The sequence below is a fragment of the Engystomops pustulosus genome, chromosome 2 (genome assembly GCF_040894005.1).
Source record: "Engystomops pustulosus chromosome 2, aEngPut4.maternal, whole genome shotgun sequence".
NCBI classification, from domain to species: Eukaryota; Metazoa; Chordata; class Amphibia; order Anura; family Leptodactylidae; genus Engystomops; species Engystomops pustulosus.
In genome coordinates this window covers 194,919,105-194,945,709 of record NC_092412.1, presented here as the reverse complement: position 1 = coordinate 194,945,709, position 26,605 = coordinate 194,919,105, and the positions used below count along the sequence as shown (strand labels likewise).

The 26,605-nt window shown below is 42.4% G+C and overlaps 1 protein-coding gene across 7 annotated transcripts in view; it reads left to right on the top strand.

The window, feature by feature from the left end:
• The first annotated feature begins 5,512 nt into the window (after window positions 1-5,512).
• Window positions 5,513-26,605, top strand: part of TSHB (thyroid stimulating hormone subunit beta) — a 132,217-nt gene continuing 111,124 nt past the window's right edge. Inside the window, exons 1-2 of one of the 7 annotated variants that reach the window (XM_072137707.1) lie at window positions 5,513-5,578; window positions 23,468-23,548. In XM_072137707.1, the coding sequence (XP_071993808.1) occupies window positions 23,475-23,548 (74 nt within the window). In that variant the 5' untranslated portion in view covers window positions 5,513-5,578; window positions 23,468-23,474. Of the gene's footprint in view, window positions 5,579-22,868; window positions 23,126-23,467; window positions 23,549-26,605 lie in introns of those variants that run through there. The other 6 variants (XR_011853320.1, XM_072137705.1, XM_072137706.1 and 3 more) reach the window with 6 other exon arrangements.

Here is a 26,605-nt window from a genome sequence, read left to right as displayed (position 1 = left end):
GTATCTTGACCCAACTGTAGCCCATTTTTCTTGAATGTTAAGTGGCAGTTTGGCAACTATTTGGTTTACCCCACGAGAAGTATCCAGGTAGCTGAGACCAGGTAGGTGAGGGTCTGTCTTGGCTAGTTGGAGCTCTGAAAGTAGGTCACTAAGCTCTTGAAATTTTTGGTTGTCCTTGCCAGATAGCCTTGGGAAACTTTGCAACCGTTTGAAGAGAGCACTCTCATTTGCTTCAGGACTGCCATAGGTTCGCTCTAGTCTCTCCCAGGCAGCTGTAAGACCTGCTGCAGGATTACCAATGTGGACAGACCTGAGTCTCTTATTACGTTCTGTGGACTGTGGGCCTAGCCATCGGATCAACAGATCTAGCTCTTCAGCAGCAGTGATGCCGAGGTCACTAATAGCGGTTTTAAAGGCACATTTCCAGCCTCTGTAGTTCTCAGGCTGGTCATCAAACCTTGTGAGTCCGGTCTTAGTAAGTTCACAGCGTAACATGTATCTTGCAAACTCTGACATGTCTGTTCGTTCTGAGCTTGGACAAGGAAATGCTGGCTGAGTAACGTTGGTCACGTTGTTCTCGGCGTTCTGGCTAAGAAACACAGGTGTAAATGAGGCTGCATAGGCGTTTAGCCCAGGAGGTGGCTTACTGTCCATAGGATTAGCTGTGGCTTGGTATGATGCAAGGCCATTGTTAGGGTTTGGCGTTTTGGCTTGTTGAGCGTGCTGAGGTGTAAGGCCGTGGTGATTTATGTAGAGTGAAGAATCAGGATGATGAACAGGCAAAGTGTTGTACTGACCTTGACTTTGGGATATTGCAGGAGGAATTATGTGTTGTCGCTGTGAAGACATATCTGCTCTGTCAGGAACAGTAGTAGCAATCTGGGGTTCACTGCTTTGGCTTAACACATAGTCTCTAGTACGCTTAAGAGGATCCTCTGCATCCATTCCGCTCAAGGTAACACTGTCTCTTTCACTCCCACTGGCTGCTTCTTCCAGAACCTTCACCCTCGTCATGGCTGTAGCATGCTCACATTGTTTCTGAAGAGCTTCTATTTCTGCTTTTCTTCTAGCTGCATTTGCCTCCATTTCAGCTTTCTTTTGCGCTGCCTCTGCTTCCATTTCAGCTTTCTTCTGCGCAAAGGCGGCCTGAACCTTAGTCGCCTCGGCTTCTGAACGCGCCTTTATAAGCTGCTCACTGAGTGTTGAATATTTTGAAGATTGCGACCTAGACGTGCGTTTAGAAGTACAAGATGTTGTTTCTTGAAGTTGCGCAATTCTTGCCCTTGTTTTTGACAAAGTTTCATATATTAAGCCATCTCGTTCAGCATTAAGATGCTGGAAGTTTTGCAGTTCTTCTAGACTATCTTGTGTATTGATTCTTTTCAGAATGCTTTCATATTCTTGACACTTCAGCATGTAATGCTCATGCATAGTGGACAGTGTCTCTAGGGCTCCCTCTAGAGGCAATACATTATGTTCAGGCAAGGAAATGGTGAAGACATGTGCCTGTAAATTTTTCCACAGTTTCATAATGTCTGATGAAAGTTCATGCTGCAGGCTTTCAAGGTTCTCTCTAACCTTCCATGTAGGCTTAACAGAGCGTTTGTGCTTATCACTGGACAGCAGACTGGAACCCATGCCTCCCTGTACTGAGTGTCCCTCAGCCATGATGATGGAATACACACAGGATGGATTACACTGAGGAGGGATGGCTGCTATGATTGTAGCTGTAGCTGAGTCTCTGTCCCCACGGCTGGGACTGGCAGTCTATGATCCTTTTCACTATTCTGACTCAATAACCTGGCTGTAAGCAGGTGTTTATAGATAGTCTTATATCTTTGTTTTAACCAGTACTTACACCGAAATCAATCGTCAGATAGTGTCAACTCCATTGAAGAAGCATGTGGGAAGATTCCAGCTTTATTTAGTGCAGAAATCTTGAAGAAATGCTGGTTACAACGGTGTGAAAAGGATATAATTTGCCAGGGTAGCAGAGACATTCAGATATGCACTTTTCCTGACAAAGATGGCTGCATACATGAGGGAGAGGGGAGGAGTTACAATACTGAAGCTAGAGGACAGGAAGACAGGAGGGTCAAAAGGCAAAGCAGTATAACACATATACATGTCAATGAATAGAAACAAGTCCTGGGACATGACACTAAGGTAGTTCCTCCGCTGTCCACCAGGTGGCACTGCTGCGCTGGAATGCCCTGAAATTCACCGGCCTATACCTGGTGAAGGTAAGTGCAAGTTTTGCGACACATTTTTTTTTTAAATGCGGTGGTTTTTCCGAATCCCTCGGGTTTTCGATCGGCCATGCCCCCCGATTTCCGTCGCGTGCATGCCAGAGCCAATGCGCCACAATCCGATCGTGTGCGCCAGAAACCCGGGGCAATTCAGGGGAAATCGGCGCAAATCGGAAATATTCGGGTAACACGTTGGGAAAACGCGAATTGGGCCCTTAGTAAATGACCCCCATTAACTCTTTCCCAAGGACAGCTCTCTTTTGTGGGGAGTTCAGTCCATTAACATTCAATGAAACTACTGTTCTAACCATTTCTTCAATGTTTTCAAAATTGCTTTTAATCCCTCCAAATATCTTCATTTAATACTCTCACCTCTCCCATGCCTAACGTAGGCAAACACAGCAACAAAAGGGGCATACATAATTTTGACATATAAATAAACACATATTCCCTCTGTTCTATCAGACGGGTTACCCCCCATCGGCGACTCCATTTGAGAGTGTACTCTACCCCTCTTTACACTACTCCACTAATGCCGCTTAACCAAGGCCCAATCTACAGGCACTTAATTTTTTTATTGATGCAGACTCAGCATTGGTTGTCTGCCTTGGCTCTAAATGCCTCCTGACGAAGCCGCAGGGTGAAACGTACGTCGAGGTTCTTGGACCGCGGCGTGTCTGTGCGTTCTCAGGCAAGATGACACAAGGTATACATGGGTCTGAATAATGTACTTGATTGTGGGATACATTCTCTTATCATGAGATTTTTTTTTCCCCCCTGTTTTATCCTCAGTTCTTTAGCTCTTGTATTCAATTTCTGCTGGTGGTTACTTTTGTTACTAATACTGGCAGCACTAGAATACAACCTTTTTTCCTTGTTTACCTTTGCCAACATTATCCAATTACTTTTTCATCTATGAGGACATGTTACAACTGGTATTGTCCCCATAGCTTTTTTTGGCCTTAGTCTCTTGCCAGGTGCACATACACGCTGTGGTAGCTTCTATATCTACCCATTTTTTTAGCCAGACATCTTTTCAATGTGATATGTCTTACGGTTTCTCCATATGATAAGTGTTTTTGCAATTTATACATTTATATTTCTTGTTACTGTATTGAATAAAATTTTGAAATTTTATACTTCTTTTACATAATTATTGTGCTCTTGCCCTCTTTTTTGGTGTGTAGCGGTGGCTCTCTGAGCCGAGCGAGTGGGTACATTTGGGTGATGACCCCTCCCTTCTTTGAGGTTCTCTTTTGGTTGGTTGGCTCTAATAGCCCCTACTTTTTAGGCTAAGTTTCAGCTTCTGATAGCTTGATAGAATTGCATGTACAATTTTTTTTACATATTCTTCTAAATCTGGTCCCAAGATTGTTTCAGGGATACCTCTTAGAAGCAAATTGTTGCTCTTAGATCTATACTCTAAGTCACCAATTGTCTTCTCAAGGCTTGTAACTTCTGATTTATTATCAGAAGGTTGTGCTTTCTTTGCCGCGTTTTTAGACTGTGCCCTAGGAAGATGAGTTTTTGGATTTGTTGGTGTAGTTTTTCCTCGTAAGGTTCTCCCTCTTGTAATTATTAAGCAATATAGAAGAAATAGTAAAAAGCCCAAAGAATTCATCAATAGGGCTCTTGGTCCTGAAACACATAATAATTTGTCCCAGGACCAAATGTAAGACATCAATGTATAGGGCAATTTTGTGAGGTTCAATTTGGTTGTTAAACAAGAGGCCAAATGACACATACACAGGTCTACATATATGCATACCTCTGATGAAGCAGGGAAAAACATGTGTCAGGTGGTCACTCTTGTTCTGTATATACCTATGAATGTGTCCCTTGACATATGTGTCTGTTATTCCTTTAGGTAATGTGCAAATACCTTGTTCTGAGGACTATACGTTCTATACCTCTAGTGATCTATTCATTATGTATATTTAGTTATTTGACTATCACTGGACATTTTCTATGTATGTTTTCTTGTTTTATTTGATCTAATAAAGTGTTATTTTATGGTTTCTACGCCTTCTATCTTATAAATCATCTATCTATCTACATATCTATCTTAAAATGCGGCACAGCACACGGGACAGATTGAAGACTTGAATAGGCACACTGTATCACTGCTCTCTTTTGCTGGCCTGCCATTTCCGTGAGGTGAAAGGGGATGTGGAGACTGTGTATTTGTTTATACAGGCAGTCCCCGGGTTACATACAAGATAGGGTCTGGAGGTTTGTTCTTAAGTTGAATTTGTATGTAAGTCGGAACTGTATATTTTATAATGGAAGTTCTAGACAATTTTTTTTCTTTTGCCCCAGTGACAATTGGAGTTTCAAAATTTTTGGTGTAATTGGACCAAGAATTATCAATAATGCTTCATTACAGACATCTTACAGCTGATCATTGCAGTCTGGGACTATAGTAAAGCATCCAGAGAGCTTCACCAGAGGTCACAGTGGGCAGAGGGGTCCGTCTGTAACTATGGGTTGTCTGTAAGTCGGGTGTCCTTAAGTAGGGGACCGTCTGTATATAAATGTAGGGAAGCTGAGGGTGTACAGGGAGGGATAATAATGCAGTTGTGTTATTATTACATTAGTTAGGGCTCCTGGCAGCCATGAGGAAATCAGCTGTGATAAGGGAAAGAGGAGAAGGGGTGTGTATACATTCTCACTCCATATTCAGCCCAGTGTTGATGGAAAGAGCCTAGCAACAGCCACCTGAAGCATTACTGATAGTAGGGGGAAGGCTCCTGAATAGAAGTGAAAGGAGGAAGATTAGGGTAACTAATCCAGTTCCCTGCCCTACAACATCTCAAAAGTTTTTTTTAAAATGATGATTACTCTTTAAAGGTCTTGACTGTTCTACAGGGGCATCTGAGAAGGAAATATGCAAATACTATTTCCAGAGTTCGATGAGAAACTGGGATTCATGCTGGAGAAAAAAAGGGAGCCATGGGTGCAGGTTTTAAAAAGCAGAGTAGAGGTTGCAAGCTGTAAAAAAGGAAACAGAGAGTGCATGCTGCAAAAAAGCGGAGATGAGCCTGAAGGTTGTGAGAAATAAGTGGTATAAGTACACATAAAGGATTCCTAAGATCTGCAAATGTCAATTCAAAAGAAACATTTGTGTGTACTTTAAATCATAAGACCGAAAATAAATATATTTGCATGACAACAACAAACAGTATGATCTGGTTTACTTTTCCATCTTCAATTTCAAATGTAAATCCCACCCCTAAGATTCCGATATATTAATCTGCATGTGTATCACAAGAAGTCATCTGCTCTGTGGTATCCAGTCCTCCAACATTCAGCACTTTCTGAAACGCACGGTATGTACTGCTATCTGTTTGTTTTACCTGCTTCATTTCTTTTATATATTCATGCTTTATTTTAGCCTACTTTCATAACACTTAGGCTACTCTCACACTTAATGTATGCTCTTCTGGACATGGGGAAAGATAAAGCATGGTACTATACCACCACTGGGAGTCATAGGTCAAGAACACTATAGGCCAAGGACACTATATACTACTACGAGACCTGTGAGAACTCCACAGTGACAAAATTTTTGTTGATCCCCTGGTATATTCCACCTCCTTATACGCATTCACAATTTACGTCCAACCTCGGTAGTGAATTAATTTCCGTAAAAGGAATTATTGTAACAACTGTTAGGTCAAATAGCTTCTTATACCCTTTGATTATTTCATTGCGGGATCTAGTTTGCAAACTAGGGTCACTTGTTGGTTTTATGTTTTTTATTTAGGTTTTCTATTTCCCCTCCAAGCCTCTGAATTTGTTAGCACATCTTTTATAATTCTCCAATTTCTATTTTATTTATTTTTTATTATTTATTTATATTCCAAGTGCTTTATCGTTCCCGAGCCCTGCTGGATTTTCTGGCTAGTGTTTAGGATCACATGTTGTGTTTTTCTCACATCAGGAAACATGGCTTCCTAATCAGAGACCTGACATTTCAGTGGCACAAACTGGGCGTCACATAAGCGGCACCAAACTTTCCAGAAATAATTTCAATTTCCATATTTGGCATCCATTGCACATTATAGTTGGAAACCACCTGTGTGTTCAAAATGCTCATTTCACCACTTGTATTATATTACATTACATATTACACAACAATTAGGATCACTTTTGGGTCCTCCTCTGTTTTATACCACTAAGGCTCTCCAAATGTATCCTGACACATGTAAAGGATTTCAGTCAAATTTGGCTTCTAAAAGGCAAACATTCCTCTTTCCTTCTACTGTGCGCTCATAAAACATTTTATATACACATGTGGGGTACTATCACTCAAGAGAAATAGTTTTACACATTTTTGGGGGTTATTTAATCTTTTATCCCTTGTGGCTTACAAAAATTAGGGGTAAAAGTGACCTTTATAGTAAAATGTTCACCTTTTTCCTTTTTAGGGCCTAATTGGATCATACACCTGTAGGGTCAAATACACATATTACACATTGCTAAATTCTCTAATGGGTGTGCTTTCAGGGGCCTTATTGAATCAAACAACTGTAGGGGCAAATACTCATATAACACCTTGCAAATTTTTCCAAGGAGTGTACTTTCCAAAATCGTGACACTTGTTGGGGTTCCTTTCTGTTTTGGTACCACTAGGGCTCTCCAAATACATCCTGACACATGTCCTTCTGAGCCCTACAGCGTACCCATACAACATTTTATATGTACTTGTGAGGCAATTCTACCATGGCAGAAATAGTTTTACACATATTTGGCGGTTGTTTTATCTTTTAACCCTTGTGGCTTAAAAAAATTCGGGGAAAAGGTGACTTTTTTGAGAAAATTTTCACCTTTTTCCTTTTTGGGACCTAATTGAATCAAACACATGTTGGGGCAAATACACATATTACACCTTGATGAATTCTCCAAGTTGTGTTCTTTCCAAAATGGTGTCACTTGTTGTGGTAGTCGTCTGTTTTGTACCAATAGGGCTCTCCAAATGCATCTTGACACGTCTAAAGAACTTTTGTCAAATTTGGCTTTAAAGGGCAAACATCCCTCTTTCCCTTCTGAGCCCCACTGCTTACCCATACAACATTTTATATGAACATGTGGGGCATTTCTATGCTTAAGAGAAATAGTTTTAAACATTTTTGATGGTTGTCTTATCTTTTAACCCATGTGGCTTACAAAAATTTGAGGTAAAAATACATTTTTTGAGAAATTTGTCACCTTTTTCCGTTTGGGGCCTAATTGAGTCAATCACCTGTTGGGGCAAATACACAAATAACACCTTTCAAAATTCTCCAAGGTATGTATTTTCCAAAATGGTGTCTCTTGTTGGGGTTCTCCTCTGTTTTGGTACTACTAGGGCTCTATAAATGCATCCTGACACATGAAGTCTTTTTCAGCCATATTTGTCCTAGAAAAACTAAACAATGCTCTTTCACTTCCAGTGCCCCCCTGTGCCCATACAGTAATGTACAGTGACACAATGGGTATAGGCATACTCAGAAGGAATTTCACTAAACATTGTAAGATGTATTTTCCTTTTAACCCATTGTAAGGTGCAAATTTTAGTGCTCAATTAATATATTGTTAGATAAAATTATATTTCTGTCATTTCACTTCTGTATATTTTTCCCCCTCGTAAAAAGCTCATAGGGTTAACAAACTTCCCAAAGGTTGTTTTCAATATTTTGAGGGGTGCAGTTTCTAAAATGTCATTTGTGGGAGGTTCTGTCATATAGGCCTTATAAAGTCACTTCTAACTAAAGAAAAAGTGTTTTTGTGATGCACACTATCCCCTATAGGAGCTGCCAAACAGTCACAGATGGATCCAACATCTAGCAATTAGTAAAAATAAAACAGTCTGACCGGAGCTCCTTGTGTGTCCTTTTATATATCCTTTGATAAATCGACGATTTCACTCCTTTCCCAACTATGTTCCAAATTCTTCAATACACTTCCACACAAACGGTATTTGGATGGGAATAGATCGCTATTCAGACAGTTTTAAGCTGCGTTTTCTTGCATCCTGTAGCCAAATAGTGTACAGCTACTATAGAAGAGATTAAGCAGCAGATAGGGTAGTATGTTCAAATATATGGAATTTATTTTCTTAAAACATACTCACAAAATAGAATAAAATCATGCGCATATAAAATCCACCATGTGGACGCCAGACTCGCTAGTTCGCCCAACTAGCGAGTCTGGCGTCCACATGGTGGATTTTATATGGATTTTCAAAATTTTTTGCTGTAATGGGAGCAAGGATTTTCAATAAAACTTCATTACAGACACCTTACAGCTAATGATTGCGACCAGGGGACTAAAAGTAAAACATCCAGAGAGCTGCATCAGAGGTCACAGTGTGCAGAGGGGTCCATCTGTAACAATGGGTCATCTGTAAGTCGAGTGTACTTGACCACAGATCAATTGATGAGCAACAATTAATTATGTTTTGAGTGCTACCCCTTACTGACATGGCCATTTTGCACCCCGTAATGGCATCAGTGGTTATAACTTTGGAATACTTAAAATTTGGCAATAATTGACATTCAAAATGTTTTATGTTTCTAACACACAGTGATAACACCAAAATAACTTGATTAAAAAGGGTAGTAATTTTCCAGGTGTCTACACATGGCTTGTGGAATTCCATATCCAGGATTAAGGATTTGGAGGCATTAAATTCATAATAACTAAGAGAGCTAAACTTTCCTTTCTGTGACTGCTGCTAGGGACTGGATTAGGTCTGACAGGTATAATATGATTCTTGTGTATACCTTATGGGGAGAGAATAAACCAGTTAAGCCATCGTTTGTGAGGTGGAGGACTTGGCTTATGTCATATAACTTGTGTTTTGATATAGTTTGGGTAAAGTGAGTAGGTTCAGAAGATTGTTTATTAGAGATGAGCGAGCACTAAAATGCTCGGGTACTCGTTATTCGAGACGAACATTTCCCGATGCTCGAGTGCTCGTCTCGAATAACGAGCCCCATTGAAGTCAATGGGAGACTCGAGCATTTTTCAAGGGGACCAAGGCTCTGCACAGGGAAGCTTGGCCAAACACCTGGGAACCTCAGAAAAGGATGGAAACACCACGGAAATGGACAGGAAACAGCAGGGGCAGCATGCATGGATGCCTCTGAGGCTGCTTAATCGCACCATTATGCCAAAATTATGGGCAACAGCATGGCCATGACAGAGTGGCAGAATGAAGCTAGATAGCATCTAAAACATCCAATAATTGACCCTGACACTATAGGGGACTTCATGCAGAGGCAGCGGCAGCAGCGGCAGGCTAGAGAGTGGCATGGCTACATACCCTAAATGGACTCAGGCTTCAAACCAATGGGTGGCAGAGAGGAACCAAAGGAGGTGAGCAAGAAGCGCTCAAATAATATCGGTACATGATAAAAGTTTGCCAGTATATTTTGTGGATTACACAGCAGGGTGGCGACAAAGTTAACATGGAAGCCATGAAAACAACCCAAAATTCTGCCTGACACAGCTCGTTTGATAAGGGGACCATGTATGGAGGCAGTGAACTAGTAGTAGATTAAAGGTGCTGCAGTTAAAACTATGTTAGTTGTATCTTGGCATGGAGCTGGCGCGCCGCTGCCAGGCGAGCTTTCGCCAATCCAAGCCCCTGTCTCTAGGCTACTCCCCAAACAGCACTTCTAAGAACCTTTTGTATAAGATCAAGTGTAATAGCGTTCTTATAAGTTTAGGATATGGCGGGTGAGGGGAATGGAAACAGATGCGCAAGAAGCGCTGAAATAATATTGGTAAATGATAAAAGTTTGCCAGTATATTTTGTGGATTACACAGCAGGGTGGCGACAAAGTTAACAAGTTTGTTGTGGAAGCCATGAAAACAACCCAAAATTCTGCCTGACAAAGCTCGTTTGATAAGGGGACCATGTATGGAGGCAGTGAACTAGTAGTAGATTAAAGGTGCTGCAGTTAAAACTATGTTAGTTGGATCTTGGCATGGAGCTGGCGCTCCGCTGCCAGGCGAGCTTTCGCCAATCCAAGCCCGTGTCTCTAGGCTACTCCCCAAACAGCACTTCTAAGAACCTTTTGTATAAGATCAAGTGTAGTAGCGTTCTTATAAGTTTAGGATATGGCGGGTGAAGGGAATGTAAACAGAAGCGCAAGAAGCGCTGAAATAATATTGGTAAATGATAAAAGTTTGCCAGTATATTTTGTGGATAACACAGCTGGGTGGCGACAAAGTTAACAACTTTGATGTGGAATCCATGAAAACAACCCAAATTTCTGCCTGACACACCTCGTTTGATAAAGGGACGATGTATGGAGGCAGCTATATGGACGACTTTTGGAGGTAGCAATGGAGACAACGTGTGGAGGCTGCTATGGAGACAATTTAATTTGGATAGTGCCTGTATGTGGCAGTCCAAAAAAGTTTTCAAACCAGAGGAGCAGGTAGGTGGCCCTCCAGAAAAATGGAATAGATTGAGTGCCTGTATGTGGCAGTCCAAAAAAGTTTTCAAACCAGAGGAGCAGGTAGGTGGCCCTCCAGAAAAATGGAATAGATTGAGTGCCTGTATGTGGCAGTCCAAAAAAGTTTTCAAACCAGAGGAGCAGGTAGGTGGCCCTCCAGAAAAATGGAATAGATTGAGTGCCTGTATGTGGCAGTCCCAAAAAGTTTTCAAACCAGAGGAGCAGGTAGGTGGCCCTCCAGAAAAATGGAATAGATTGAGTACCTGTATGTGGCAGTCCAAAAAAGTTTTCAAACCAGAGGAGCAGGTAGGTGGCCCTCCAGAAAAATGGAATAGATTGAGTGCCTGTATGTGGCAGTCCAAAAAAGTTTTCAAACCAGAGGAGCAGGTAGGTGGCCCTCCAGAAAAATGGAATAGATTGAGTGCCTGTATGTGGCAGTCCAAAAAAGTTTTCAAACCAGAGGAGCAGGTAGGTGGCCCTCCAGAAAAATGGAATAGATTGAGTGCCTGTATGTGGCACTCCCAAAAATTTTTTAAAACAGAGGACCGGGTCGGTGGCCCTCCAGAAAAATTAAATGCATAAAGTACTATAGCTAGAGCCAGTGGGCCCTGTCAAAAAATAGCCAGTTTCCTCTGCTTTACTGTACAAAGAGGAGGAGAAGGAGGAAAATGAGGAGGAGGAGTGGATAAATTATTCAGGTTGAGCTTCCTTCACCTGGTGGAGATTGGAAATTATGAGAAATCCAGGCTTTATTCATCTTAATAAGCGTCAGCCTGTCAGCGCTGTCAGTCGACAGGCGTGTACGCTTATCGGTGATGATGCCACCAGCTGCACTGAAAACCCGCTCAGACAAGACGCTAGCGGCAGGGCAGGCAAGAACCTCCAAGGCGTACAGCGCCAGTTCGTGCCACATGTCCAGCTTTGAAACCCAGTAGTTGTAGGGAGCTGTGTGATCATTTAGGACGATGGTATGGTCAGCTACGTACTCCCTCACCATCTTTCTGTAAAGATCAGCCCTACTCTGCCGAGACTGGGGACAGGTGACAGTGTCTTGCTGGGGTGACATAAAGCTGGCAAAAGCCTTGTAAAGCGTACCCTTGCCAGTGCTGGACAAGCTGCCTGCTCGCCTACTCTCCCTCGCTACTTGTCCCGCAGAACTACGCACTCTGCCGCTAGCGCTGTCAGAAGGGAAATACTGTTTCAGCTTGTGCACCAGGGCCTGCTGGTATTCATGCATTCTCACACTCCTTTCCTCTCCAGGGATGAGAGTGGAAAGATTTTGCTTGTACCGTGGGTCCAGGAGAGTGAACACCCAGTAATCGGTGCTGGAATAAATTCTTTGAACGCGAGGGTCACGGGATAGGCAGCCTAGCATGAAATCTGCCATATGCGCCAGAGTACCAACGCATAAGAATTCACTCCCCTCACTGGCCTGACTGTCCATTTCCTCCTCCTCCAACTCCTCCAACTCCTCTTCTTCTGCCCATACACGCTGAACAGTGAAGGACTCAACAATGGTCCCCTCTTGTGTCTCGCCAACATTCTCCTCCTCTTCCTCCTCATCCTCCTCCACCTCCTCCGATATGCGCTGAGAAACAGACCTAAGGGTGCTTTGGCTATCAACAAGGGAATCTTCTTCCCCCGTCTCTTGTGACGAGCGCAAAGCTTCCGACTTCATGCTGATCAGAGATTTTTTCAACAGGCCAAGCAGCGGGATGGTGAGGCTGATGATGGCGGCATCGCCACTGACCATCTGTGTTGACTCCTCAAAGTTACTCAGCACCTGACAGATATCAGACATCCACGTCCACTCCTCATTGTAGACTTGAGGAAGCTGACTGACCTGACTACCAGTTCTGGTGGAAGTTGACATCTGGCAGTCTACAATCGCTCGGCGCTGCTGGTAAACTCTGGATAACATGGTCAGTGTTGAATTCCACCTCGTGGGCACGTCGCACAACAGTCGGTGAGTGGGCAGTTGGAGGCGGCGCTGCGCTGCCCTGAGAGTGGCAGCATCTGTGCTGGACTTCCTGAAATGCGCACAGATGCGGCGCACCTTCGTGAGCAAATCAGACAGATTGGGGTATGTCTTGAGGAAACGCTGAACTATCAGATTTAACACATGGGCCAGGCATGGCACATGTGTCAGTCTTCCGAGTTGCAGAGCCGCCACCAGGTTACGGCCGTTGTCACACACAACCATGCCTGGCTTCAGGTTCAGCGGTGCCAGCCACAGATCAGTCTGCGCCGTGATGCCCTGTAATAGTTCTTGGGCGGTGTGCCTTTTATCGCCTAGGCTCAGCAGTTTGAGCACCGCCTGCTGTCGCTTAGCGACGGCACTGCTGCTGTGCCTAGAGCTACCGACTGATGGCGCCATGCCCACGGATGGTAGTTCGGAGGAGGAGGTGGAGGAGGGGTGGGAGGAGGAGGAGGCATAGTAGGCCTGAAACACCTGGACCGAGGTAGGCCCCGCAATCCTTGGCGTCGGCAGTATATTACCAGCCGCAGGGTCAGACTCGGTCCCAGCCTCCACCAAGTTAACCCAATGTGCCGTCAGCGATATATAGTGGCCCTGCCCGGCAGCACTCGTCCACGTGTCCGTGGTCAGGTGGACCTTGTCAGAAACGGCGTTGGTCAGGGCACGGATGATGTTGTCTGACACGTGCTGGTGCAGGGCTGGGACGGCACATCGGGAAAAGTAGTGGCGGCTGGGGACCGAATACCGAGGGGCGGCCGCCGCCATGAGGTTGCGAAAGGCCTCGGTCTCTACTAGCCTATAGGGCAGCATCTCCAGGCTGAGCAATCTGGAGATGTGGACATTAAGGGCTTGGGCGTGCGGGTGGGTTGCACTATATTTGCGTTTCCGCTCCAGCGTCTGGGGTATGGAGAGCTGAACGCTGGTGGATGCTGTGGAGGATCGTTGAGGCGACGATGGGGTTTTTGTGGCAGGGTCCTGGGCAGGGGGCTGACTATCAGCTGACACAGGGGAAGGAGCAGTGGTGTGCACGGCTGGAGGTGAACGGGCTTGTTGCCACTGAGTGGGGTGTTTAGCATTCATATGCCTGCGCATACTGGTGGTAGTTAAGCTATTAGTGGTGGAACCCCTGCTGATCCTGGTTTGGCAAATGTTGCACACCACAGTCCGTCGGTCATCCGGTGTTTCCTTAAAGAACCTCCAGACTTCTGAAAATCTAGCCCTCGCCGCAGGAGCCCTCGCCACGGGAGCTTCACTAGTTGACACATTTGGCGCTGATGCACCAGGTCTGGCCCTGCCTCTCCGTCTGGCCCCACCACTGCCTCTTCCAACCTGTTCTGGTCGAGGACTCTCCTCCGTCTCAGAAGCACTGTGTTCACCCGGCCTATCAACCCAGCTTGGGTCTGTCACCTCATCATCCTCCGATCCCTCAGTCTGCTCCCCCCTCGGACTTCCTGCCCTGACAACAACTTCCCCACTGTCTGACAACCGTGTCTCCTCATCGTCGGACACCTCTTTACACACTTCTTCCACTACGTCAAGAAGGTCATCATCACCCACAGACTGCGACTGGTGGAAAACCTGGGCATCGGAAAATTGCTCAGCAGCAACCGGACAAGTGGTTTGTGACTGTGGGAAGGGTCCAGAAAACAGTTCCTCAGAGTATGCCGGTTCAAATGCCAAATTTTCCTGGGAGGGGGCAGACTGGGGGGGAGGAGGCTGAGGTGCAGGAGCTGGAGGAGTGCCGATTTCGGTGACATGGGTGGACTGCGTGGAAGACTGACTGGTGGACAAATTGCTCGAAGCATTGTCGGCAATCCACGACATCACTTGTTCACACTGTTCTGGCCTCAACAGTGCTCTACCACGAGTCCCAGTAACTTCAGACATGAACCTAGGGAGTGTAGCTCTGCGGCGTTCCCCTGCTCCCTCATCAGCAGGTGGTGTCTCACCCCGCCCAGGACCACGGCCTCTGATTCCTGCAGTAGTTGGACGCCCACGTCCCCGCCCTCGTCCTCTACCCCTAGCCCTCGGGTTAAACATTTTGAAAATGAAAGTTATAACTTTAATTTTTTTTTTACTTTTTTTTGTGTTTTTTTGTGTTTTTTAGTTTTTTTTTGTGTTTTTTAGTTTTTAAAACCAAACAATGCTATCCTATTGCTATGGCTATTTTCTAGCCAAGTATGAAAGCACACTGCTATGCCAGATGAGATGACGCTGAGTTATTAAAAAAATAAACGTAAAATAAAAAAGGAAATGGCAGACTGTGCCTAATTGAAATCCAACCCCTAATAAATTTTCCCACTTCGGTCTTTGCGATGGATATGTGCGTCACTAAGTGCAAAACACAGCGGTCGCAAGTCTCACTACAAATTGCTCACAATTTGCTAGTAGATGCAATGCAGCAAGGACAGCCACCAGCAGATCAACCAGAAATCAAATATATATAACGCTACTGTAGGCGTAAGTAAGCCGTTTGGATTCTCCTATGGCTATTTTCTAGCCAAGTATGAAAGCACACTGATGAGATGACGCTGAGTTATGAAAAAATAAACGTAAAATAAAAAAGGAAATGGCAGACTGTGCCTAATTGAAATCCAACCCCTAATAAATTTTCCCACTTCGGTCTTTGCGATGGATATGTGCGTCACTAAGCGCAAAACACAGCGGTCGCAAGTCTCACTACAAATTGCTCACAATTTGCTAGTAGATGCACTGCAGCAAGGACAGCCACCAGCAGATCAACCAGAAATCAAATATATATAACGCTACTGTAGGCGTAAGTAAGCCGTTTGGATTCTCCTATGGCTATTTTCTAGCCAAGTATGAAAGCACACTGATGAGATGACGCTGAGTTATGAAAAAATAAACGTAAAATAAAAAGAAACTGCCAGACTGTGCCTAATTGAAATCCAACCCCTAATAAATTTTCCCACTTCGGTCTTTGCGATGGATATGTGCGTCACTAAGCGCAAAACACAGCGGTTGCAACTCTCACTACAAATTGCTCACAATTTGCTAGTAGATGCACTGCAGCCAGGACAGCCACCAGCAGATCAACCAGAAATCAAATATATATAACGCTACTGTAGGCGTAAGTAAGCCGTTTGGATTCTCCTATGGCTATTTTCTAGCCAAGTATGAAAGCACACTGCTATGCCAGATGAGATGACACTGAGTTATTAAAAAAATAAACGTAAAATAAAAAGTAAATGGCAGACTGTGCCTAATTGAAATCAAACCCCTAATAAATTTTCCCACTTTGGTGTTTGAGGTGGATATGTGTGTCACTAAGAGCTAAACACAACGGTAGCAAGTCCCCCTGCAAATTCCTCACAATATGGTACTAGCTGCAAATAAAAAAAAAAAAAGTATAACGTTATTGTAGCCCTAAGAAGGGCTGTTGGGTTCTTGTAGAATCACTCCTGCCTAACAGTAAGCTAATAGAACACCCTAACGCTTTCCCTGACCAGCAGCAGCTCTCTCCCTAGCGGCATCCAGACACAGAATGATCCGAGCAGCGCGGGCAGCGGCTAGTCTATCCCAGGGTCACCTAATCTGGCCAGCCAACCACTGCTATCGACGTGTAAGGGTACCACGTCATGCTGGGTGGAGTGCAGAGTCTCCTGGCTTGTGATTGGCTCTGTTTCTGGCCGCCAAAAAGCAAAACGGCGGGAGCTGCCATTTTCTCGAGCGGGCGAAGTATTCGTCCGAGCAACGAGCAGTTTCGAGTACGCTAATGCTCGAACGAGCATCAAGCTCGGACGAGTATGTTCGCTCATCTCTTTAGTTTATCCATTATTTTTTGTTGCATTTGAAAGGTTAACCCCTTATCACCGACACTAGTTTTCTGCTCAATGACCAGACTCGATTTTTCAAATCTGACATGTCTCACGATAATTGTTTATAACTTCGTAATGCTTTAACATATCCAGGTGATTTTGAGAATGTTTTCTCGTGATACATTGTACTTCATGTTAGTTATAAAATTTAAGTGATACGTTTTGCGATTCGTTCTGAAAAAAAGTGAAAATTTGGCAAAAGTTTGTAAAAATTCTTCATTTTCCAAGTTTGAAATGTTCTGCTTTCCAGACAGGAAGTAAAACTACCCAAAAAGCTTGATAAATTACATTTACGGAATGTCTGCTTTATGTTGGGATGATATTTTATGCTTCCGGTCACTTTTCTAGTATGTTATGAGGTGCAGAATTTTAGGTGCGATTTTTCTCATGAAAATTGCCAAAACTCACATTTTGAGGGAAAACTCAGCTTCCAAGTGACTTTGTAAGGCCTAAATAATAGTAAAACCCCATAAATTACCCCACTATAGAAACTTCACCCCTCAGCGTATGTAAAACAACTTCTATTAAGTCCATTAACCCTTTAAGTGTTTCACATGGGTTAAAACAATATGGACCTGCGATTTAGAAACTATGGAATTTTTTTGGAAAATACATTCATTTAGGCCAAACTGACAGTTTCAGAATAAATTAAATGATGAAACGCGCTGCAACGTTTGATACCCAATTCCTCCCGAGTGTACTGATACCCCATATGTGGCGGTAAACTTCTGTACGGGCGCACGGCCGAGCATAGAATGAATGGAGGCGCCATTCACAGCAGATTTGTATTGTCACATTGTACGACCTATACATTTTTATTTTTTTTGGTAATGCAAACATATGAGGGCTTATTTTTTACGGGATGAGATACAATGTATAGATAATTCATTTAGGGAGTCTATAGCTTATTCATGAGATTTTATTAACTATTTCAAGGGGGACACAAACAAAATCATCAATTTTTATTTTGGATTTTTAGCATTTTTTTCCCCAGCTCACCGTAACGTAAAAATAATATTTTATCTTTATTCTCTGGTTCACTACGATTGCGGTGATACCTCATTTATATAGCTTTTCTTATCTTTGCTCAATTTTCCTCAGCAAAACCAATATTGGAGAAAATCGCATTGTTTTTACTATTGACAACTTTTTAGGGCCATAACTTCTGTACTTTTCTGTAGTCAGACCTGGTTGAGGGCTTATTTTTTGCGAAAAGAATTGTTCTTTTCAGTCGTATCATATTAGGGAACGTAACTTTTTTTGATCACTTTTTAGAACATTTTTTGTGATGGTGTTTGATGAAAAATTGTATATTAAGGGAAGTTTTTCGTAGTTTTTTTTTTTCATCGTTCACCGAGCGGGTTCAATAATGATTTAGATTTATTGTACAGGTTAATACGGACGCGGTGATACCAAATATGTACATTTTTCGTGTGTTTTTGTGTTTTATATACTGTATTTGCATTATATGTGTAACTGGGGAGACTTTATGGGACTTTATTTTATTTATTTATTTATTTAATTATTATTATAAAATGATTTAATCTTTTTTTTTTACTTTCACATATTTTCCACATTTTGGCTTGAGCAAGTGATCATCCAATCACTTATTCAAGCCTCTACACTGCAATACACTTGTATTGCAGTGTATAGTGTAAGTAACTGAGCATGCCGCGCATGCTCAGTTACTTACAGCCGGGTCCTGCCAGGAAGGCGAGAAGAGGAGCCGACAGCCTCGGGTCACTCGTCGGGATCCGGGGCAGCGGCAGGAGGGATCGGATCCCCCGGTAAGCACACCGGGGGGGGGGTCCGATCCACGGGGGACACACTTGCACGCCGCGGTCATGTTTGACCGCGGCGTGTAAGGGGTTAAACACCCGGGATCTGAGTTTTTCCTATCCCAGGTGTTAGTGCCGGGTCTGGGCTGTGATATCACAGCCCGACACCGGCACTATACTGACCCGATGTCCCGAAATCCGTAGAAAGGCATCGCGTCAGAAGAAGTACCCTTAATGACCGACGTAGATTCCCGATAGGGCGGTCATTAAGGGGTTAAAGGTTAAGAGTTAAGATTGGGAAGTATTTATTTTTAAGTCTTGGGAAGTCCTCTGGGTTTAATCTAGTCTCTTGAAGATAGAGGATTTCAGTATGAGACTGGCGAGCCTTCTGCCAGACCGAAGGGGAGTTTAGCCCCTAAATTAAGAGAGTGTATCTGAATAAACTTAGTAGTGCATGATAAAAAGAGCAGGGTAATGCTGAACATTATAGAGCAAGGTGGTACCCCCCAGCCTTGATGGCAGAGCGTAAATATACTCAATGACAGAGTGGGCATAGGGATGCAAAGAGATGCACAGGGATGCAAAGAGATGCAAAAAAGACATACCAGCAGAAAAAAACTATAAACCTGAACAAACATGGTGACTATATAAGATAGATGGTCAGAGACCGTAATAAACATGCATGCAATTGACCTATGGCATGTAAAACTGAACCTGCAAAGTAAAAGAGCATTGAAATAATAATTAGAACCTATAGTCCTACAACAGTCTATAAGGGGAACCACTGCTGTCATTATGTAGCTTGCTTCTTGCTTTTCGTTCACTATATGCAACGTTTTGTCTCCTAGTAATTCCATCTCAACTTTAATGGTGTAGTTAACTTGTTGGAGCTCTCTAGAGATATTAGTTTGCAAGTCCTCAAGGAGCCGTTTCATCAAGGGGATAGTAACAGGGGGACCCACTAGTGTAGAAGCAGAGTCAGGCCCATTTATTCGCTTTATGAAGGATAGCTCAGAGTGGGGCCATCGGAGAAGCTGATACATCCAGTGGGGTCAGAGTAGCATCCTGTACGCATTTAGATGTTGGGCTTCCCTCAGATGACTCCGGAACAATGGTTCTGTCAGTAGCAAGTCCTCTTGTGCAGTAGTAGTTGTTTTTCTATAGTCGCACAGCAGAGCTGACGTTATGGCTGTGATAGTCGAGCTGAGAATGGCATGTGTGATATAGATCTCCTGGATCTCATCATCTCTCATGTCTGATCTGTCTCATCTCTCTCTCTATATAGGAAAAAGTGTAGGAAAAAGTCTCTATGGGAAGAGTCTGTGGGCCCTCTGGACTACTGCAGGGGATGATGGTACTAGCCGCAACCCGGGACCGGAGTCTAAGTGGCCCCTGGGTGACACCAGGTCATTCCACATGTGCAACTAGGCCCGTGGTGAGAGCCAAGGTAGGGAAGCAGGAAACAGAAACACAGGATGGCACAGGAACCACAGGGACGGATCACCGGATGGATCACCAGAGCTGGATACAGGAACAGACCTCAGGATGGCAGGACCTCGGCAGGAACTCGGCAGGATGGCAGGACCTCAGGACAGCAGGAGCTCGGGATGGCTGGACCACCACAGGAATACAGCACCACCACAGGAATACAGCATCACCACAGGAATACAGCATCACCACAGGACTAGAATAGAATAGAATAGAATGCTTTATTGTCCCCATAGGGGAAATTGATCTTGTCACAACGACAGCAACAACACCTCCATTCATGATCATAATTATACATATACATACAGGTAAGATACTAACATACATGTACTAACACACATATACAAACAAGTAATAAGAAACTTCTTAAAAAAAACAGTAAAAAAGGGAAAAGCACCGAAGTTAAGAATATAATTACTTGCCCAAATTAACTAATGCAATTGCCCTAGGTATAAAAGAGTTTTTAAAACGATTCGTTCTACATTTAATATGCAGAAACCGTTCACTAAAGGAACTACGCTGGCCCATCAGTATATTATGTAATGGGTTTTTCTCGTTCCCTAAAATGGACTTAAATTTGGAGAGCATACGTGCACACAAGACTGACTCCCAATCCTCTGTCTGAGTTCCAACAATTGAGTTCACCTTCCTAACCAGTTTCTTAAACTTGTTTAGGTCCGTGGTGCGAACATTGTTTCCCCAACATACCACCGCATAGAATAAAACACTTCCAATTACAGACTGGTAAAAGGACAACAACATCCTACGGTCCACATCAAAAGACCTAAGCGTTCTCAAAAAGTACAGTCTCCCAGACGCCTTTTTATACAATTTCTCTGAATTAATATGCCACAATAACTTATCATCCAGATAGACGCCCAGATACTTATAGTTGGTGACACGTTCCACTGCGACACCCCTAATCTTTGTAGGTTCACCATCATTATCCCGTTCTTTTCGGAAACTAATTACCATCTCCTTGGTCTTTGATAGGTTCAGTTCTAGGCTACAGGAACGCCACAGAAAAAGAGGACCACCACAGGAATACAGGACTGCCACAGGAATACAGGACCACCACAGGAACACAGGAACTCGAAGGAACACTGGAGTACAGACACATGGAGGGATCCTGGGAACGCTGGAACGCAAGGAACAATAGGAAACACAGGAGGGCTTTAAATTCAGGGATAATGACTTGAAGATCCAGCAGTGAGTGAAGGCAGGTGCCGGATTATAAGTGCGAGCCGGATTAGCCACTGGCCCTGTAAATCTTAAGGAGCCGACGCGCGCACACCCTAGTGAGGGAAGCAGGAAACAGGAACCACAGGATGGCACAGGATTCACAGGGACGGATCACCGAAGTAGGAACCACACGGACAGACCACCGGAGGTGGACACAGGTACAGACCTCTGGATGGCAGGACTTTCCAACTTTTTTGACAGGCATTTAACAGTGGTCTGCGCTGGCATTATGTCAAACGCAATTGGATTTTGGCCAGCTGGCTTACATGCGACAGAAATTGGGGGCCGTGCAGTCAGATGATCGGTGTAATTAGGACTGAGCGTGGGATTTAACTTGTTTTGCAAAGGGTAACGGACGACAAGGATCTCGATGATTGGAAACTACAGTACATGAAGATTTGCATCAATGTGTATTTAAAAGATGTCACATATTGGTGATGATTTTCTGTGCATAACTCCTATAATGTGCATAATGACATGCAAATTTTGAAGTCTCTAATTCACTTGATGAAAATCCAGATTGATTCTACTTTAGAAAATAAACATGCTGTGGATGAAAAAATGTACACCAATTGAACATTTACATGTTGAATAAGAAGTTGAATGTGTTATTTCGCAAACAATGGGTCACAAAAATGCATTGTTTCAGTGGAATTTCATTGGAATTTAGTTAAGCAAAGAAAAGACAGATGCTATAGGCTTAATAGATAAACTTTATTTATAATGAATCAAACAAAGAGATTAAAAACAATTAAAATTCCCATGCTAAGGGAAAACCAATCTAAGATCCCCCAGATTCCAGCCCCGATATAGAATTCGTGTGTCAAATACAGAAAATGATAATAGGAAAATAATGAAGCATCAATGACATACTAAGTACAAGTGAAATCCATATTACCAGAAAAATATGCAGGGCTGGGGGAGCCGGGAGATCATGTGTACCCCACGCGTATCGCCCGTCACGCAGGCTTCCTCAGGGGACAATGGGTGAGGCACTTTACCAATTATTATGAATATTTTTCTCTCTGGATTAAGTTTAATCCAGTCTGACTTCGCCTCTTGCAATATTTGCCTGGCATATTATTGCATCATGCATTTTTTTTTTATTTATACAATATTGTTCACATTCATAAAAGCACGTATTCATTATCAAATTTATTACTTAGCCATCCGGGATCATTGTTTGTTCCTATATGGCTTTTAGCACCTTAGCACTTTATTGGTTTTCTTACCAAAAATTTACTATCAACACTGTATTATTTTCTTACTTGGTTTCCCTCATATTGTGCAATTTTTCTTTCTTTTTTTCTTTGTGTACCCTTTTTTTAGCACGATGCAGTATTTGGTAGGTTTGTTCTACCTCCAGAAAATGTCTGTAGGTTGTCGTGTTTACTTTCTGTATTCACCAACTATATGGAAACGTCAATACTCTATAGTCTTCCGCTTCAGGATTTATTCTACATTTATCTGTGTTTAGACTTATCTTTTAAATCTTATATTTATTGCACATTGCACTTTTGTATATTCCATCAGCTGTTATCCACAATGAAGTATATACCTAGTTTGTATTAATTAATTAATTTTTGATATCTATTCACCCAATAATTGGTTGAATTATCTAATATATATTTCCAACACAGTCAGCACTCACAGTCAAAACAAAGAAATACTTACGATCCACTCAGTCTGTGCTTGCCATAAGACACATGTTATTTATTTATTTATCTTTCTGATCATCTTGCACATTTAATACCACAAATTATAGATTCTGTTCTTATAGAATTACCGCAACTCTATTAACTATTTTGGATTTTTGATATGACTATCGGTAGTCTTACCGTGTTCATGCGTTCACGTGACCACCTTGGAACGCATGATGCGTTCCACACAGCACCTGATGCGGTTCACGTACCTCACTTCTGGCTTTTTTACCGGAAGTGGGTGTTTTTTACTATTTGGCGTCCGTGCTCTGACAGAGCAGATCAATATTTAAGGAGGTGAGTTGTCCTCACCCATTGTCCCCTGAGGAAGCCTGCGTGACTGGCGATACGCGTGGGGTACACATGATCTCCCGGCTCCCCCAGCCCTGCATCTTTTTCTGGTAATATGGATTTCACTTGTACTTAGTATGTCATTGATGCTTCATTATTTTCCTATTATCATTTTCTGTATTTGACACAGGAATTCTATATCGGGACTGGAATCTGGGGGATCTTAGATTGGTTTTCCCTTAGCATTGGAATTTTAATTGTTTTTAATCTCTTTGTTTGATTCATTATAAATAAAGTTTATCTATTTAGCCTATAGCATCTGTCTTTTCCTTGCTTAAATAAATAAGAAGTTGATATTGATGTGTGACAAATTTTAACTTCCGCTCATATTAATAGAGTAAAATCAAAGAAAATGGTGCACATTTTTGTTCACTTTTCATTATTTTTGACAGACTAAAGATGACCTTCACAAAGAAATGCCTGTTTCTGGTACTCTTTCTTGGAATGGTTTCTCTCTCCATTTGTGAAAATGAGTAAGTATTCATATTTTATGCTAAAGAAGGAAGATATGTCACCAGAAAATTATCTTAATTAAGCAAAAAAAATATATTTTTTTTTTTTGCTTTTTATTTTTTTTTTATGGGATCCTGTCATCAGGTTTCCACCATTAAACTTAGTGTCTTGGGCCATGGAAACAAAAAGTATAATTATGTTCTAAACAGTCAATTACTTGGTAAAATTGGAGCTGAAAAGGACTTGGGGATATTGGTGGAGGGTACACTTAATTTTAGTGACCAGAGCCAGACGGCTGTTCTTAAGCAAATAAAATTATGGGATGTATCAAGAGAGGAATAGATTCTCATGATAAAGACATAGTTTTGCCCTTATACAAATCCCTGGTCAGACCACACATGGAATATTGTGTACAGTTTTGGGCACCAGTGTGTAAAAAGGACATAGTAGAGCTGGAATGGGTGCAGAGGAGAGCAACCAAGATTAGGGGAATGGGGGGATTAGAATACAATTACAGATTACAAAATTTGGGGTTATTTAGTTTAAAAAATAGACATCTCAGGTGAGACCTCATTACAATGTACAAATACCTGAACAAACAGTACAAGGATCTCTCCAAAGATCTTCTTATACCAAGGCCTGAGACCAGGACAAGGGGGCATCCTCTACGCCTAGAGGAGAGACGATTCTACCATCAACATAGACAAAGGTTCTTTACTGTAAGAGAAGTGAGACTATGGAGGTTGTTATGGCGGACTCTATGTACATGTTCAAGAGAGGCCTGGATGCCTTTCTGGAGAGAAAAAATATCACGGGTTATGGGGATAAAACATTTAATTAATTCTTAAAGGTTGGACTTGATGGAATTGCGTCTCTTTCCAGCCATATATACTATGATACTATGATCCCACAGAAGTCTTTATAATAAGCCCCACGCTATTTTGTATAAAAATCTATAACTCAGATCTAGCTAAAATTTCACAGAATCACAAGGAGAGTGTTTTCTCAGCAGCTGAGACCTGGGCAGATTTATCAAGCTGTTTGAAAGCGAGAATATTTCTAGTTGCCAATGGCAACCAATCACAGCTCCCCTTTAAAATATTCATGAGCACTGGTAAAATGAAAGCTGAGCTGTGATTGGTTGCTATGGGCAACTAGAAATATTCTGACTTTCAGAAAGCTTGATAAATCTACCCCACTATGTCAGGAATAAGCACGTTTAGGGAGACATTGGCTATGTTTGACTTGTTGAAGATAATTCCTGAGGTCAATAGCTATTCTGAAGCAAATTATTATTAGATGTCATTTTTATGCTGACGTTTCATTGATACAATTTTGGGAACAGTACAACCTTTTGATCACAATTTGTTTACATTTTTATGTTTTGGGAAATGGCAAAAAAGTGTCAGTTTGGACATATGGGTGCTATCACACATTTTGGGACACAGGGATATCTGACATGTTGCACCTGCATTTATTAAAGGGGTATGTATTCCCATGAAGACAAAATTTCGTAAATATACATAACAAAACAACACATTCTCTAATTCACTGTTATTAACAAAAATACAGAATTTCACAAATATAATTCCAACCTGTCTCTATCAGTCCTAGTGTACACACTTTTGTTTGCCCCTGGATCCAACCGTAAATCTTCTGACTGTGGTCGGATTCTTTTCATGAAATGCAAGTCGATTAAGTCCAACCATTAATAATAAAACAAATGTTTTTTCCCCATAACCTGTGATATTTTTGCTCTCCAGAAAGGCATCCAGGCCTCTCTTGAACATGTGCATAGAGTCCACCATATTCTCACTGCTCTTATAGTAAAGAATCCCTGTCTATGTCGATGGTAGTACTGCCTCTCCTTCAGGAGGCGTAGAGGATGCCCCTTTGTATCAAAAGATCTTTGGAGAGATCCTTGTACTGCCCGTTCAGGTATTTGTACATTGTAATCGGGTCTCCCCTGAGACGTTTTTTTTTAAACTGAATAATCCCAAATTTTGTAATCTGTCATTGTATTCTAGTCCCCCCCCCCCCATTCCCCTAATAATCTTGGTTGCTCTCCTCTGCACCCGTTCAAGTTCTAATATGTTCTTTTCTTGCATTAATGCCCAAAACTGTACCCAATATAACATGTGCAGAATCATATCTTGTTTAATCCCTGAGCTGAGTGGTTTTGCTGAATAAACAATTTAAAATTATGATAATAAATCTCTGTCACTTCTGTGCCTGGGCTCTGCGCTTTTCCTTTCACATTGCTTATGCACTGCACCAGAGAATGATGTAATCACTGTTCTCCCTGCCAGGCAGAATAATCAATTGCTGCACCATCACCCAGTGTATGAGTGAGCCAGCTCATGTTGATTAGTCCTGTCTGTTCGGAAAGCTTGTGTGTAATGTGGATTCAGCTTTCCCAAGGTCCTGAAATTTAGAATAGTTTTTTCAGCAAAACCACTCAACTCAGGTATTAAACAAGATATGTTTCTGCATGAGTGTAGCTACAGCATTCTCAAGGTTGCATCATAATGCATCAAATCAAATGGTAGATTTCTTTAATGGAGAAAACCTGATGACAGGATTTTTCCCATATGGTATGTGTTTCTGGCCTTGATTTTAGAATATTTGTGAAAATGTCCCTTTTTTTGTGTGCTTTTGTTTTTGAGAACATTGTCCCAGTTTATGTCTATAAGGTCCTCCCTCAGCTGCTGAAAATGTGCCCTACTGAAGTTTAGAGCGTTTGTTGCCCCTCTATTAACCATCTTAGTAAAGCTAAACCCAGTCATGTCTGTTGGTTAGTATAAGGTCCAGCAGTGCCCCCCCCCCCCTCTTGTTGGCTTCAGGACTAGTTTCGACAGGTAATTGTATTTTGTATTTGATAAAAACCTGCTACCTTTGAAGGACCTGCAGGTTTCTGACCCCCAGTCTATATATACCTTCAAAAATCGATAACCTTTTTATTTTTCCACGTAAATAGCTCAGTGAGGGCTTGTTTTCTGCATAACAAATTGCACTTCATAGTGATGGTATTTAATTTTCCATGTCATGTACTGGGAAGCGGGAAAAAAATTCAAAAA